General features: G+C 39.4%; 1 protein-coding gene across 1 annotated transcript in view; it reads right to left on the reverse strand.

Annotated features, from left to right (window-relative positions):
- Positions 1-16,084, reverse strand: part of GRIN3A (glutamate ionotropic receptor NMDA type subunit 3A) — a 155,402-nt gene that overhangs the window by 75,213 nt on the left and 64,105 nt on the right. Inside the window, exon 3 of the mRNA XM_082403798.1 lies at positions 14,854-15,901. Within this exon, the coding sequence (XP_082259924.1) occupies positions 14,854-15,901 (1,048 nt within the window). The remainder of the gene's footprint in view (positions 1-14,853; positions 15,902-16,084) is intronic.

Below are 16,084 nucleotides of genomic sequence, written 5' to 3' on the forward strand. Positions count from 1 at the left end.
ATTCCTCTCTTCCTGGAAAGATTTAAGGCAGCTTAATGGTCACGTAAAATACAAGATAGCATAAATTAAAATAGGGTGAAGTAGAAAAAGAAACTATATGAAGCCAGGAATGATGTTTAAAATGCATACCACAATGACAATAAATCTGCTATTAGAATTTTGCCTCCAAGCTCTGTAGAACTGAGTTCAAAAAGAGAATCTTGCCATTTATCCAGTTCACACTGGCAATGAAAGAGAGAGGAGAGAGAGAACTAATTGTTCAAGATAAATATAATTAATATTGGTATTAAAATCTGACAAGACTTTTAACTATTTTTATTATTATTTTGTGCTCCCTAGTTGTCAGACACTATGCAAGTTGCTTTACTTGGATTATCTTAATTTCTATGACTATTTAATGGGGGCAGGTACTTTATTAATGTCATTTACAACAGTGCTTGGCATATAGGAATGGTCAGTGAGTATTAGCTTTTTCTCTTATTATTACTAATATTATTTCAATATTTAGAAGAAAAAATCCCTTGAATCTTCTTTTAAAATTATATATATATATATGTATAAATTTTTTAGAAGATTCGGCAACAATCAAACAAACGGACAAAAAAATCCTTTGGGATTTTGATTGGAATTGCTTTACACCTATAAACTAATCAAGGAAAAATTTGACATCTTTAAATATAATACTTAGTCTTTCAATTTGGTAATATGGCAGTTTGTTTGGAATTTATTAAAATAGCTTTATTAAGATATAATTCACATGCCATACAATCCACCCATTTATGATTCAGTGGTTTTATTTTATTCACAAGATATGTGCAACAATCAGCACATTCAATTTTTTATCCAAACCATCTTTTATGTTTTGTACATTAAAGTTGTTTTCTTTTAATGCAATTCTTATAGAGGACACTTCCCTGATCTATCATGAATTTTTGTTGCTAGAGTGATTGGGATGTTTCTCCTGTTATGTTTTCTATCTAGAAGTACATGGAGCCCATGGGAAGTGCCGCTCCACTCAAACTACAGCATTTCTTACATTTTTCTTCCTTTGAGAAATTTTCTCTCTAGAATGTCTGGTAATAAAACCCTTCTAGTTTATTGCTTATCGTATTCTTGTTCCCCTTTTCTTGGCTTTCCAATCTCGTAGCACATGATGGAGGGTCACGACTACACCCTCTCCCTCCAGTCTTGGGGCTTCTGCACGGGCTGCCATGTCACCCTGAGATGCTCTTATCCTGACATGCTCTAACACCCCACCCAACTCCTCTTTTCTCATTTCCCTCCTTAAGGTCTTATCCTTCAGATCTCAGCCAGACTTTCTCTCCTCAGGGTGGTGGTTGGGGAGGGGCTTCTCTGATTCTCCATTCAGATCAGGTCTCCTGCGAGGCTCTCTCAGATTCTGCTGTATTTTCCTTCACAGTAACTAACCACGGTTTAAATCATTACCTGATTTATGTGTTCCCTTGATTAATATCTTTCATCCCCACTAAACTCCATGTTGCAAGGACAGTGTCTGTTTTGCTGACTATTAAATTCCCAGCCACCTAGCATGGTGCCTGGAACAAAAGTTGCTGTTATTGGATGAATTAAAGGGAGAACAAATAAATGGTGTGGTGTAGTTTAGTTTTCTTCCCTCCCACCTCAAACTCCATTTTCAATGTCTTGTTTGACCTAGAGTTCTGGCACCCCTCCCTTCTTTAAGGCCAGCTTTTATTATATGAATTCATATGTTTTATTGGGCAGCCACATGCTGTTATATGAAGATCAATGAAGGTGGTTTTTATTATTTGGGGAAATGCTTATCATTTCATACTAGGGCTGTGTGAGTGTCCTTTAATATTTCTTATTAAAGTTTTCTCTTGCCTTCATAGGCAGGACTGTTTAATTTTTAATATTTACTTGAATGTTCACCAGGACTCTTTCTAAAGCAGCACCATCATTTGCCTGTACAAAATATGGCATTAGTCTCCTAATCCCTCTAAGGAGGTGACTTTTTTTATATGTTAGAGACAGGGGGCTAAAAGGAGCATTTTATATGAGAAGCTGGAAAAAAACAACTAGAAAGTGCATTAAAATCAGCAAATAGTTCATTTTAACTGCTCATGTATCCTTTCAACTGGGTCAATTCAACGATATGAGGGGAGGCAGGGCTTTATTTTTCAGTGTACCTTATGATTTATGAAGTGATTTTCTTATCTCTTATACCTCACCAGATTGTATGTCAATGGCTAGAATGTTCTAAGAATGCCCAGGTCTACTCCTTAGACCATAGACCCAGATGAAGAGCTCACTGGATAAAAATAATGCTGCAGGTTTTATCCACCTGTCAATCATCCCAAAAGGCTAAGAGTAAATGACTCTGGATGATGAGGCAATGAATGGGTGCTTGCTTCCATCTGTCTACATTACTCTATTTTCTGCATTGCCTATAGTGAGTAGTGCTAGTTTTATGTCAGAGACATACCCATATAAGCTCTATTAAATATATTACTCACAAATTCTTGCTTTCATGGTCTCATGCTTCAACAGCCCACCCGCTTTGAAACACGGAGCTTGCTTCCCAGAAGAGTTGGTGGGAGGCTGTGAGAAGCTACATATATTACTTTTAGTGTAAAGTAAATTATTCTGGCAAAATAGTTTAGTTAAGTGAGGATAGAACTATCCTCTTGAATTTCATTTGTACAGCAGGCCATTCCCTCTCCCTTGGGGTTATCTGTAGGAGCAGCCAGCAACAAGATTATTTCTTCCCTCCAACACCCTGTCAGAAAAAAAAAAAAGCATTCCAACTTGCCTTGGCTGCTGTAACATATAGTGAATCATAAATTGGTCTGTCCTGCACAGCCTTTTGCCTTTAATTTTATTTCTGATTCAAAGTGGTTGGTTGAAGCCAGTGAATCTCAACTCTGAAAGGGTGATAAAATGTTCACACTCTTAACGCTTAACAGTTTTTTTAATTGTGTTAAATGTATAGCCAGCATGTGAAACAGTTATGTCCAAGAAGAAAAATGGAGCTATTATAGTCATCGTAAGTTAGCTAATATCAGGGTTACAGATGCGTATAAGCCAGGACTCAATTTTCTGATGGATTGGGTATAAATACAGATCATAAATCTTACTTTTTAAGTCAATAGGTTTTCATCCAAACACATTTCCCATAGGAATATTTTATAAGTATTTTTTTTAGATTCCAAGACTGATATCAAAAAACTATAGCCAAATTTTGGGGCTAGAAATAGATACTATTTACACGAAAATAGTAAAACACTATTTCTATAATTTAAAATATTTTATGTAATGGACAAGTAGTTTTAAGGAAACAGTAGATGGAACTCTTGGGAATCTCTTTTTTAGGTTGGGGCTGCTTAGATGGCCTCTAAGAGCCGAAGACATCAATTCCTAGGAGCACATTTCTTTTTTTTTCCTTTTATTAACATATTTATTGGAGTATAATTGTTTACATTGTTGTGTTAGTTTCTGCTGTATAACAAAGTGAATCAGCTATACGTATACATATATCCCCATATCTCCTCCCTCTTGCGTTTCCCTCCCACCCTCCATATCCCACCACTCTAGGTGGTCACAAAGCACCAAGCTGATCTCCCTGTGCTATGCGGCTGCTTCCCACTAATTATCTGTTTTACATTTGGTAGTGTATATATGTCCATGCCACTCTCTCACTTCATCCCAGCTTACCCTTCCCACTCCCCGTGTCCTCAGGTCCATTCGCTATGTCTGTGTCTTTATTCCTGTCCTGCCCCTAGGTTATTCAGAACCGTTTTTTTTTTTTTTTTTTAGATTCCATATATATGTGTTAGCATACGGTATTTGTTTTTCTCTTTCTGACTTACTTCACTCTGTATGACAGACTCTAGGTCCATCCACGTCACTACAAATAACTCAATTTCGTTTCTTTATATGGCTGAGTAATATTCCATTGTATATATGTGCCACATCTTCTTTATCCATTCATCTGTCGATGGACACTGAGGTTGCTTCCAGGTCCTGCCTATTGTAAATAGAGCTGCAGTGAACATTATGGTACATGACTCTTTTTGAATTATGGTTTTCTCAGGGTATATGCCCAGTAGTGGGATTGCTGGGTCGTATGGTAGTTCTATTTTTAATTTTTTAAGGAACCTCCATACTGTTCGCCATAGTGGCTGTATCAAATTACATTCCCACCAACAGTGCAAGAGGGTTGCCTTTTCTCCACACCCTCTCCAGCATTTACTGTTTGTAGATTTTTTGGTGATGGCCATTCTGACTGGAGTGAGGTGATACCTCATTGTAGTTTTGATGTGCATTTCTCTAATGATTAGTGATGTTGAGTATTCTTTCATGTGTCTGTTGGCAATCTGTATATCTTCTTTAGAGAAATGTCTATTTAGGTCTTCTGCCCATTTTTGGATTGGGTTGTTTGTTTTTTGGATATTGACCTGCATGAGCTGCTTGTAAATTTTGTAGATGAATCCTTTGTCCGTTGCTTCATTTGCAAATATTTTCTCTCATTCTGAAGGTTTTTTCGTCTTGTTTATGGTTTCCTTTGCTGTGCAAAACTTTGAAGTTTCATTAGGTTCCCTTTGTTTATTTTTGATTTTATTTCCATTTCTCTAGGAGGTGGGTCAAAAAGGATCTTGCTGTGATTAGTGTCATAGAGTGTTCTGCCTATTTTGTCCTCTAAGAGTTTTATAGTGTCTGGCCTTACATTTAGGTCTTTAATGCATTTTGAGTTTATTTTTGTGTATGGTGTTAGGGAGTGTTCTAATTTCATTCTTTTACATATAGCTGTCCAGTTTTCCCAGCACCACTTATTGAAGAGGCTGTCTTTTCTCCATTGTATGTTCTTGCCTCCTTTATCAAAGATAAGGTGACCATATGTGTGTGGGTTTATCTCTGGGCTTTCTATTCTGTTCCATTGATCCATATTTCTGTTTTTGTGCCAGTACCATACTGTCTTGATGACTGTAGCTTTGTAGTAGAGTGTGAAGTCAGGGAGCCTGATTCCTCAGGCTCTGTTTTTCTTTCTCAAGATTGCTTTGGCTATTCGGGGTCTTTTGTGTTTCCATACAAATTGTGAAATTTTTTGTTCTAGTTCTGTGAAAAATGCCAGTGGTAGTTTGATAGGGATTGCATTGAATCTGTAGATTGCTTTGGGTAGTAGAGTCATTTTCACAATGTTGATTCTTCCAATAGAACATGGTATATCTCTCCATCTGTTGGTATCATCTTTAATTTCTTTCATCAGTGTCTTATAGTTTTCTGCATACAGGTCTTTTGTCTCCTTAGGTAGGTTTATTCCTAGGTATTTTATTGTTTTTGTTGCAGTGGTAAATGGGAGTGTTTCCTTAATTTCTCTTTCAGATTTTTCATCATTAGTGTATAGGAATGCAAGAGATTTCTGTGCATTAATTTTGTATCCTGCTACTTTACCAGATTCATTGATTAGCTCTAGTAGTTTTCTGGTGGCATCTTTAGGATTCTCTATGAATAGTGTCATGTCATCTGCAAACAGTGACAGCTTTACTTCTTCTTTTCTGATTTGGATTCCTTTTATTTCTTTTTCTTCTCTGATTGCTGTGGCTAAACTTCCAAAACTATGTTGAATAATAGTGGTGAGGGTGGGCAACCTTGTGTTCTTCCTGATCTTAGTGGAAATGGTTTCAGTTTTTCACCATTGAGAACGATGTTGGCTGTGGGTTTGTCATATATGGCCTTTATTATGTTGAGGTAAGTTCCATCTATGCCTACTTTCTGGAGGGTTTTTTTTTTAATCATAAATGGATGTTGAATTTTGTTGAAAGCTTTTTCTGCATCTATTGAGATGATCATATGGTTTTTATCCTTCAATTTGTTAATATGGTGTATCACATTGATTGATTTGTGTATATTGAAGAATCCTTGCATTCCTGCGATAAACCCCACTTGATCATGGTGTATGATCCTTTTAATGTGTTGTTGGATTCTGTTTGCTCGTATTTTGTTGAGGATTTTCACATCTATGTTCATCAGTGATATTGGCTTGTAGTTTTCTTTTTTTGTGACATGTTTGTCTGGTTTTGGTATCAGGGTGATGGTGGCCTGGTAGAATGAGTTTGGGAGTGTTCCTCCCTCTGGTATATTTTGGAAGAGTTTGAGAAGGATGGGTGTTAGCTCTTCTCTAAATGTTTGATAGAATTCACAGGTGAAGCCATCTGGTCCTGGGCTTTTGTTTGTTGGAAGATTTTTAATCACAGTTTCAATTTCAGTGCTTGTGATTGGTCTGTTTATAATTTCTATTTCTTCCTGGTTCAGTCTCGGAAGGTTGTGCTTTTCTAAGAAAGTGTCCATTTCTTCCAGGTTGTCCATTTTTTGGGAATATAGTTGCTTGTAGTAATCTCTCATGATCCTTTGTATTTCTGCAGTGTCAGTTGTTACTTCTCCTTTTTCATTTCTAATTCTGTTGATTTGAGTCTTCTCCCTTTTTTTCTTGATGATTCTGGCTAATGGATTATCAATTTTGTTTATCTTCTCAAAGAACCAGCTTTTAGTTTCATTGATCTTTGCTATCATTTCCTTTATTTCTTTTTCATTTATTTCTGATCTAGTCTTTATGATTTCTTTCCTTCTGCTAACTTTGGGGTTTTTTTTCATTCTTCTTTCTCTAATTGCTTTAGGTGTAAGGTTAGGTTGATTATTTGAGATTTTTCTTGTTTCTTGAGGCATGATTGTATTGCTATAAACTTCCCTCTTAGAACTGCTTTTGCTGCATCCCATAGGTTTTGGGCTGTCGCATTTTCATTGTCATTTGTTTCTAGGTATTTTTTGACTTCCCCTTTGATTTCTTCAGTGATCTCTTGGTTATTTAGTTGTGTATTGTTTAGCCTCCATGTGTTTGTATTTTTTACAGATTTTTTCCTGTAATTGATATCTAGTCTCATAGCATTGTGGTCAGAAAAGGTACTTGATATGATTTCAATTTTCTTAAATTTACCAAGACTTGACTTGTGACCCAAGATATGATCTATCCTGGAGAATGTTCCATGAGCACTTGAGAAGAAAGTGTATTCTGTTGTTTTTGGATGGAATGTCCTATAAATATCAATTAAGTCCATCTTGTTTAATGTGTCATTTAAAGCTTGTGTTTCCTTATTTATTTTCATTTTGGATGATCTGTCCATTGGTGAAAGTGGGGTGTTAAAGTCTCCTACTATGATCGTGTTACTGTCGATTTCCCCTCTTATGGCTGTTAGCATTTGCCTTAAGTACTGAGGTGCTCCTATGTTGGGTGCATAAATATTTACAATTGTTATATCTTCTTCTTGGATTGATCCCTTGATCATTATGTAGTGTCCTTCTTTGTCTCTTGTAATAGTCTTTATTTTAAAGTCTATTTTGTCTGATATGAGAATTGCTACTCCAGCTTTCTTTTGATTTCCATTTTCATGGAATATCTTTTTCCATTCCCTCACTTTCAGTCTGTGTGTTTCCCTAGGTCTGAAGTGGGTCTACTGTAGACAGCATGTATATGGGTCTTGCTTTTGTATCCATTCAGCCAGTCTATGTCTTTTGGTTGGAGCACTTAATCCATTTACGTTTAAGGTAATTATCCATATATATGTTCCTATTACCATTTTCTTAATTTCTTTGTGTTTGTTATTGTAGGTCTTTTCCTTCTCTTGTGTTTCCTGCCTAGAGAAGTTCCTTTAGCATTTGTTGTAAAACTGGTTTGGTGTTGCTGAATTCTCTTAGCTTTTGCTTGTCTGTAAAGGTTTTAATTCCTCCGTGGAATCTGAATGAGATCCTTGCTGGGTAGAGTAATCTTGGTATAGGTTTTTCCCTTTCATCACTTTGAATATGTCCTGCCACTCCCTCTGGCTTGCAGAGTTTCTGCTGAAAGATCAGCTGTTAAACTTATGGGGATTTCCTTGTATGTTATTTGTTGCTTTTCCCTTGCTGCTTTCAATAGTTTTTCTTTGTATTTAATTTTTGATAGTTTGATTAATATGTGTCTTGGCATGTTTCTCCTTGGATTTATCCTGTATGGGACTCTCTATTTCCTGCACTTGATTGACTATTTCCTTTCCCATATTAGGGAAGTTTTCAACTATAATCTCTTCAAATATTTTCTCAGTCCCTTTCTTTTTCTCTTCCTCTTCTGGGACCCCTATAATTCGAATGTTGGTGCATTTAATGTTGTCCCAGAGGTCTCTGAGACTGTCCTCAATTCTTTTCATTCTTTTTCCTTTATTCTGCTCTGCAGTAGTTATTTCCAATATTTTATCTTCCAGGTCACTTGTCCATTCTTCTGCCTCAGTTATTCTGCTATTGGTTCCTTCTAGAGAATTTTTAATTTCATTTATTGTGTTGTTCATCATTGTTTGTTTGCTCTTTAGTTCTTCTAGTTCCTTGTTAAACGTTTCTTGTGTTTTCTCCATTCTATTTCCAAGATTTTGGATCATCTTTACTATCATTACTCTGAATTCTTTTTCAGGTAGACTGCCTATTTCCTCTTCATTTATTTGGTCAGGTGGGTTTTTACCTTGCTCCTTCAACTTCTCCATATTTCTCTGTCTTCTCATTTTGCTTAACTTACCATGTTTGGGGTCTCCTTTTTGCAGGCAGCAGGTTCATAGTTCCTGTTGTTTTTCGTGTCTGCCCCCAGTGGGGAGGTTGGTTCAGTGGGTTGTGTAGGCTTCCTGGTGGAGGGGACTGGTGCCTGTGTTCTGGTGGGTGGGGCTGGATCTTGTCTTTCTGGTGGGCAGGACCGTGTCTGGTGGTGTGTTTTGGAGTGTCTGTGAACTTAATGATTTTAGGCAGACTCTGCTAATGGGTGGGGTTGTGTTCCTGTCTTGCTAGTTGTTTCACATGGGGTGTCCAGCACTGGAGCTTGCTGGTCGTTGAGTGGAGCTGGGTCTTAGTGTTGAGATGGAGATCTCTGGGAGAGCTCTCGCCAATTGATATTACATGGGCCCGGGAGGTCTCTGGTGGTCCAATGTCCTGAACTCGGCCTTCCCACCTCCGAGGCTTAGGCCTGACACCCGGCAGGAGTACCAAGACCCTGTCAGCCACACGGCTCAGAAGAAAAGGGAGAAAAAAAAAGGAATAAATAAAATAAAATGAAATAAAATAAAATAAGGTTATTAAAATAAAAAATTATTAAAATAAAAAATAAAAAAAGTAATTAAAAAAAAGAGAGCTACGAAACCAATAAACAAATCCACCAAGGATAACAAGCACTAATAACTAAACTAAGATAAACATATAAATTAGAAACTAGTCAGTCGCATACAGCAAACCCAAAGTCTACAGTTGCTCCCAAAGTCCACCGCCTCAATTTTGGGATGATTCGTTATCTAATCAGGAATTCCACAGATGCAGGGTACATCAGGTTGACTGTGGAGCTTTAATCCGCTGCTCCTGAGGCTGCTGGGAGAAATTTCCCTTTCTCTTCTTTGTTCACACAGCTCCTGGAGTTCAGCTTTGGATTTGGCCCCGCCTCTGCATGTAAGTTGCCCTGTGGCGTCTGTTCTTCACCCAGACAGGACAGGGTTAAAGGAGAGGCTGATTAGGGGGCTCTGGCTCACTCAGGCTGGCCGTGGGGGGAGGGAGGGGTATGGAATGCGGGGCGAGCCTGCGGCAGCAGAGTCCAGCGTGATGTTGCCAACAGCCTGAGGCGCGCCGTGTGTTCTCCCAGAGAAGTTGTCCCTGGATCACAGGAGCCTGGCAGTGGCGGGCTGCACAGGCTCCCGGGAGGGGAGGTGTGGAGAGTGACCTGTGCTTGCACACAGGATTCTTGGTGGCTGCAGCAGCAACCTTAGCATTTTCATGCCTGTCTCTGGTGTCCGCGCTGATAGCCGCAACTCGTGCCCATCTCGGGAGCTTGTTTAAGCGGTGTTCTGCCTTCTGTGTGCAGACTAGGAAGGAATCCCCTCTCCTCACGCACTCCGAAACAATGGTCTCTTGACTCTTAGGCAGTTCCAGACTTTTTCCCGGACTCCCTCCCGGCTAGCTGTGGTGCACTAGCCCCCTTCAGGCTGTGTTCATGTAGCCAACCCCAGTCCTCTTCCGGGGATCTGACCTCTGAAGCCTGAGCCTCAGCTCCCAGCCCCCACCCGCCCCAGCGGGTGAGCAGAGAAGCGTCTCAGGCTGGTGAGTGCTGGTCGGCACCGATCCTCTGTGTAGGAATCTCTCTGCTTTGCCCTCTGCACCCCTGTTGCTGCGCTCTCCTCTCTGGCTCCAAAGCTTCCCCCCACCCACCCCCCTGTCTCCACCAGTGAAGGGGCTTCCTAGTGTGTGGAAACTTTTCCTCCTTCACAGCTCCCTCCCACTGGTGCAGGTCCCGTCCCTATTCTTTTGTCTCTGTTTTTTTGTTTTTTCTTTTGCCCTACCCAGGTACTTGGGGAGTTTCTTGCCTTTTGGGAAGTCTGAGGTCTTCTGCCAGCATTCAGTAGGTGTTCTGTAGGAGTTGTTCCACATGTAGATGTATTTTTGATGTATTTGTGGGGAGGATGGTGATCTCCCCGTCTTACTCCTCCGCCATCTTGAAGGTCCTCCAGGAGCACATTTCTTAATAAAATTCTCCTAGGGAAGTCTGGGAGTTGTTATTCTCAAAGTTTTCAGGCACACAATTATAACAGGAAGACGTGGGGAGATTATCCCAATATAACTGAAGAAGAGTTAGAGAAGGGAAAGAGGCAGGTGTTCAAGAGCATTAATGTGGAGGCACAGGGAAATTTGCCTGGGGTGAATTAAATGAGCTGTGGGAAAATGGAATGAAAATGGCAGCATAGTACAATGGGACCTGTCTTGATACCCAGTGGGTGAGGGGGATGAAAAGATATGAAAATAAATGAGACAGACTGTGAGTAAGGGGCAGAAGAATTTTCAGAGTGTGACCAACACTCCATATAAACCACCTCATTCAGATTTAGGAGATTTTTACCTTACATGGAAAAACAAATATCCCAAGAGAACCACAGGAGATCTGTGACTTCTATGTAAATGATACCTTTTCACTCCTCAGCTAAAATGCTATGAAAATGGAATCTTGAAAAATACCAGAAAAAAGCAAACCACATAAACCCAGTTTCATCAGACATTCAAAGACACACACACGCTAATTCTCATGGTTTGGACTGGGCACTGATCAGCCTTTGTCCTATTTGATAACTGCCTTGGCAGATGGGATAATATCACTCTTCATCTCAAAAAGTTAAAATTCAATCTACAGAGAGGCATTCAAGGGCCTGCATGACTTTGCTTCAAGGTACTTTTATCTCCTCACCTTCTACACCTCATCTCTCCACAAACCCATATTCCATCTTTATGCCTGCTGGTTCTCCTCAGACAGTAATTTTTCTCTCTACTGCCTTCTCCCTTGGGAATCTCATACTCCCCCAGTGCTTTAATACGCAGTGTCACCTCTCTGCCCAAGATTCCCACCAGCTTCAATGTCACTCCTGAACTCTGGCTCCATGTTTCCCAGTGCCTGGTGGATTTCACCTGGATGTCCAATACAGCTCTTCAAATGCCCAGTATGAAACTGACCTGATCATCATATTTTCTAGCTCTTAAACTGCCTTTTCTGCTTCCTTGAATGGTACCATCCCCTCAGACACTCGGGCCTGCAACTTTGAAGGTGTGACTCTTTGTTGCCTCTCATATCTAATTAATTGCCAAGTCCTACTGACCTGGTCACCGCAATGTTTCTTGACTCTTTCTTCTTTTTATCAGTGACAGTAGCTATAACTTCAACTCTGTCCACTGTCTTTCTCTTCTAATCGTGTTTACATGCTGCTGCCAAAAAAACCATCCTAAATGGATTCTGCTCCTCTGTGCTATTCCATTGTTCAAAATGTCAATGGATATCTAGTGTCAAGTATTCACTTTTCTTAGCCTGATGTCAAAGATCCTGTGATATCTCAACCAAACTTACTTTTCAGACTTGGATCTTCTCTTTCCTTTCATGCTGTGGCTAAAGTGAACTCCTCAAGATATCCTGACTGTGCCTTATACTTTCCATGTCCAAGTAGTTCATTCTGTTCTTTTGCTTGGAATGTCCATTCTTCTTTCTTTGACACACATGTCCAAATTCCAAGTCTTCTTCAAGAATAAGCACACATTTTATCTTATTAATTAAGCCTTCCCTTGAAGGTGATCACACTTTCCTTGAACTTTGACATACTTATTTGTTTCTAAACTTTGGCATGCTTATAACTTTATTTTTTGTAGTTCTACTTTTAGTTTTTTGAGGACCTCCAGACTGTTTTCATAGTGGCTGTACCAATTTTCAATCCTACCAACACTTATAACTTTCTAAGTTATTTCTCCTTGTGTTTTTATCTTTTTTATCTTTTCTCCCCTACTTGACTTATTTACTTCTGAATTTCTCCACATCATTTAGTATAAAAAAAGGATAGAGTCACTCAAAGAATTGAGCATTGGTAGGAGAGAAAAGAGCTCATGTGAGTGAGTGGAATATACTTAAGAATGAATGCTGAGTGACTGAAAGGGTATGGAAATTATTTTGATCATACCTCTCCATGGGAAGGCGAGGACATTATGTCATCTGCATAATACCATACATCTGGACGAAAACTGAACAATTCTGTCACCAACATTATTTGCCAAAAGCCCAGGTGTCGAGTATTGCTTAATCAAGTAATCTGGGTGTCTTTATATGAAAAAAAAAAGTGAGAGACTTTAATATAGAAACAACTTTAGGAAAGAGAAATACATTTTTGGGAACCTTAGTGGATCTTCATTTATTATCTAAAATTGAAAATGTTTCAGATTTAGGCTTGTCCCACTTCATTAAGACCTTACTAGATGTAACACAAAGTTGACATTGTCCATTTCCTCTCACTCTGTCTTGTGGGCTGGGTTAGATTATAAAAGTGTCACCTTTTTATTCTGGTGGAGTTGGGGTTGGAATGATTGTTTCATTTTGCTTAAAAAAACTTTTACTGCTCTGTATGGTTTATCTTTATGCTTTCTTTCTAATCCCTAAAATAATCATTACTTCAGGTTTCTCATGCATAACATCCATAACAATTTTGGTAATCTTTGGTTCTGATTAATGAAACTCTAGTCAGTATCGTGTTCACCTTTTTACATACGATAATGGTCTGGAATCTTCACAACAACAGGCATATATATTAGATTGTTTCTTATACTAGATTGGATTGAATGGTTTCCAAGTCGAGTTTGTAATTTAAGAATCACATTGCAAGATTCTTGCAAGAAAATTCGAGTAAGCTTCTATTAAGATGGTGAACCTTTGGGAGATCTATAGGCCTCTTGGGGCAAAGAATAAATAGAGGCTGCTAATACCAGTGCAGTGTGAATGCTGAAGCATCACCAAAATCTCTTTTCAGGGTAACACATGTATTTATACTACAGAACTTATTTGTATTCACTAAACTCCAGCTGATAACCTAAAGTCCTGAGTGCACAATAAGAAGTGATGCAATTCATTGCCTGTCAATGACCCACTGTTTGTTGAATCTTTTCATGAGGTTCACGTCTCTTACGAGGAGGTTTTCAGTATATGGGTCAAATTTCTCATGTTCATTTGTTTGCAAAACGGACCATATCCTAATCCAAACCATTTATGAGAATTCTCTAAAGCTGCCACCAGCCTTCTGGGCCACTCCATCATTTAACAAAGACAGTTGTAAATGTCCTATTTGTTCATGCTCTGTGCAATTAATTTTAAATGTTTGATAAAAATATGTAGTAAATGGTTCAATACCATGAGATTTGATGTGAAAAGGGATATTTGAAAAGGCATGGTGAATGTTTCACAGTTTGAAACGCTCAGCTTAGCTCAAGTTGCTTTAAACACAGTGTGTCCTGGGGATGCCCACTGAATTGCAGCTTTCTCCAGTCTCTCCTAGATGGGTCTTACACATTGGAATACGCTTCTGCTCTGGATCTGCATTCTGTTCCCCACTGGGACTGTAGTACTCCCTGGAGTCCTATTCTAATTGCTTTGAGCCCTGACAGCCGCCTTCTCTCTACTCCCACCAGGTTGGACCAAGTTCTCCATACTCCCAGTCACGAAAGAGGGCTTGTTTCAATCCAGAGAGAACATAGACATGGCTGTCCTTACTCAAGTATCACCACTGCTTTACCTGCTTACCTGAACTTCAACCCCTTCCTCCCTTCTACCCTTACAGTCAGATGTCTAGGATATCAAAGGCGGCCTAGAATAGATACAATTTTCTTGAATGTTCTTGGACGTTGTAATGTGACTGCTGGCACACTCCTCCAACCCCAAGGTGACCAGTTTTCCTTACTCTGTAAGGACACCCTGTTCCTAGCTAACCTTGCCACCTCAGTTAGCTCAGTACTCCTTGTCTATACCCATTGAGTTTTCTAGCATCCGACTTTGGGTGCTTATGATAAAATGTTAGTTCTTTCCATTTTACAGTTTTTCATGATGAAAAAAAGTTTCTTTACAATTTAAAATATGGACCTTACTATTTATTTCCATTAATTCCCAAGAGAAGTAATTAATCAATTTTGAAGTTTACTTTGGGTGAAAATACTTCGTAAGACTATTCCCTGATAGCTATTCTGCCAGATGGTTAACTAACAAAGGAAAAACTGCACAAATAGATGTTTCTACCAGAAGGACTTTCTCTGGAACAAACATCTCCTAAAAACATCCCTCACTCTTTTTGTTTCATTTAATAAAACAATGAAATATTTAGTGCAACCAGGCAACAGGCTTTTTTGGACTAGTCTCTATGGATGGTTCAGAGAATATTCTTCTGTTAGATGAAAGAATATAGACATACTACAGCATAAAATACAATATATGGAGTTAAAATTGACAATAAGGAAATCTAGAGTTAAAAGAAGTATTACCTTAGGGTCATGTATTCCAGAAAGCTCTTCATAGATCTTCTCACCTACCATGACAGCAGCCAAATTCGCCGTGTATGTAGAAAGGCAAAACATACAGAAAATGGCCCAAAGGTTCATCAGAAACCTTCCAGTCCAGCATTTTGGGGGTTTGATGGCTGCTGTTCTACCAAACAAGAGGGCATAACAGACATTCAAGGCTGAAGAGAAGGAGAAAACTTTACTTCTATTCCGCCCCTTGGGAGTCATACCAAAGGGGCTCTTCCATTCATAGAGAGTGAGGAAGATGGCAGTGATGTGCAGAGCCACAAAAATCCCCAACCACATTGTCCAATGGAGTGGCCACATGAAGGCTCCAATGGGAGCTGCTGTGTCTCGGGTCCTCACTAAGATGCCCAAGCTGGTGGAGAAGAAAGGACTGGTGAAATCTATCACCTGGCTTCGTGCAGTATTGATGCTGAAGGAAGTGACTGCCATGTGGGCTGACCCACTGAGGAGTTCACCCACCAGCCCAGTCCAGTGCCCATTTTTCCAGGCTCCATATTTGCCATCCCCAACAATATAGAGATCAAAGTCAAAGTTCATGTCTTCTGCTAGCTTTTCCAGCAGATCAATGCAATATCCATAGCAGCACTTCTTGAATTTGATGGGCACTGTATCATTACTGCTATGAAGGCTGCTAAAAAGGCTGTCCAATATGGAAGAATCATTAGTCATGGGGTCTAGACAGAGTTGGCCAGCAGGGCACAAGCCTTCATCATCTACCTCCCGTGTGAAGACAAATGGATGCTCGATCAAAGTAACCACTCGCAAGTGTAGCTTACTTGGGTGTTGGAAGTGGGTTTTGTGCCTCTGGGCTTGCTCTGGCCATATTCCATAGTCCATGATAATCTTCCCCTGCTGCCAGCTGCCCAAGCGTGTCCACATTGGCTTTCCCAGGGGGTCATGTTGCAGATTCCAGATGAAAAAGTTGTTTTCTGAGCTGATGATAGTGGAACCTTTTACTTTGATGGAACCACTGAGGCCTCTGAAAGTGGTGTTGGCTAGAAACCTGGCAAAGAGGAGCAAAGGCAAAAAGTGAGGAAGAGAGGTGAGGCCAAAGTCCGAAAGCAGTGCTCATCTTTTCTTCTCTGTCTTAATAAGAAGAAACTCTATTTTTTTTCAAAAGGCACTACCTATAATTACTTTAGGAATTAATAAGCTGGACTCTTTCTAGGACAAGAGTCCTATTTCA

Source organism: Balaenoptera borealis (genome assembly GCF_965194805.1).
Source record: "Balaenoptera borealis genome assembly, chromosome: 8".
NCBI classification, from domain to species: Eukaryota; Metazoa; Chordata; class Mammalia; order Artiodactyla; family Balaenopteridae; genus Balaenoptera; species Balaenoptera borealis.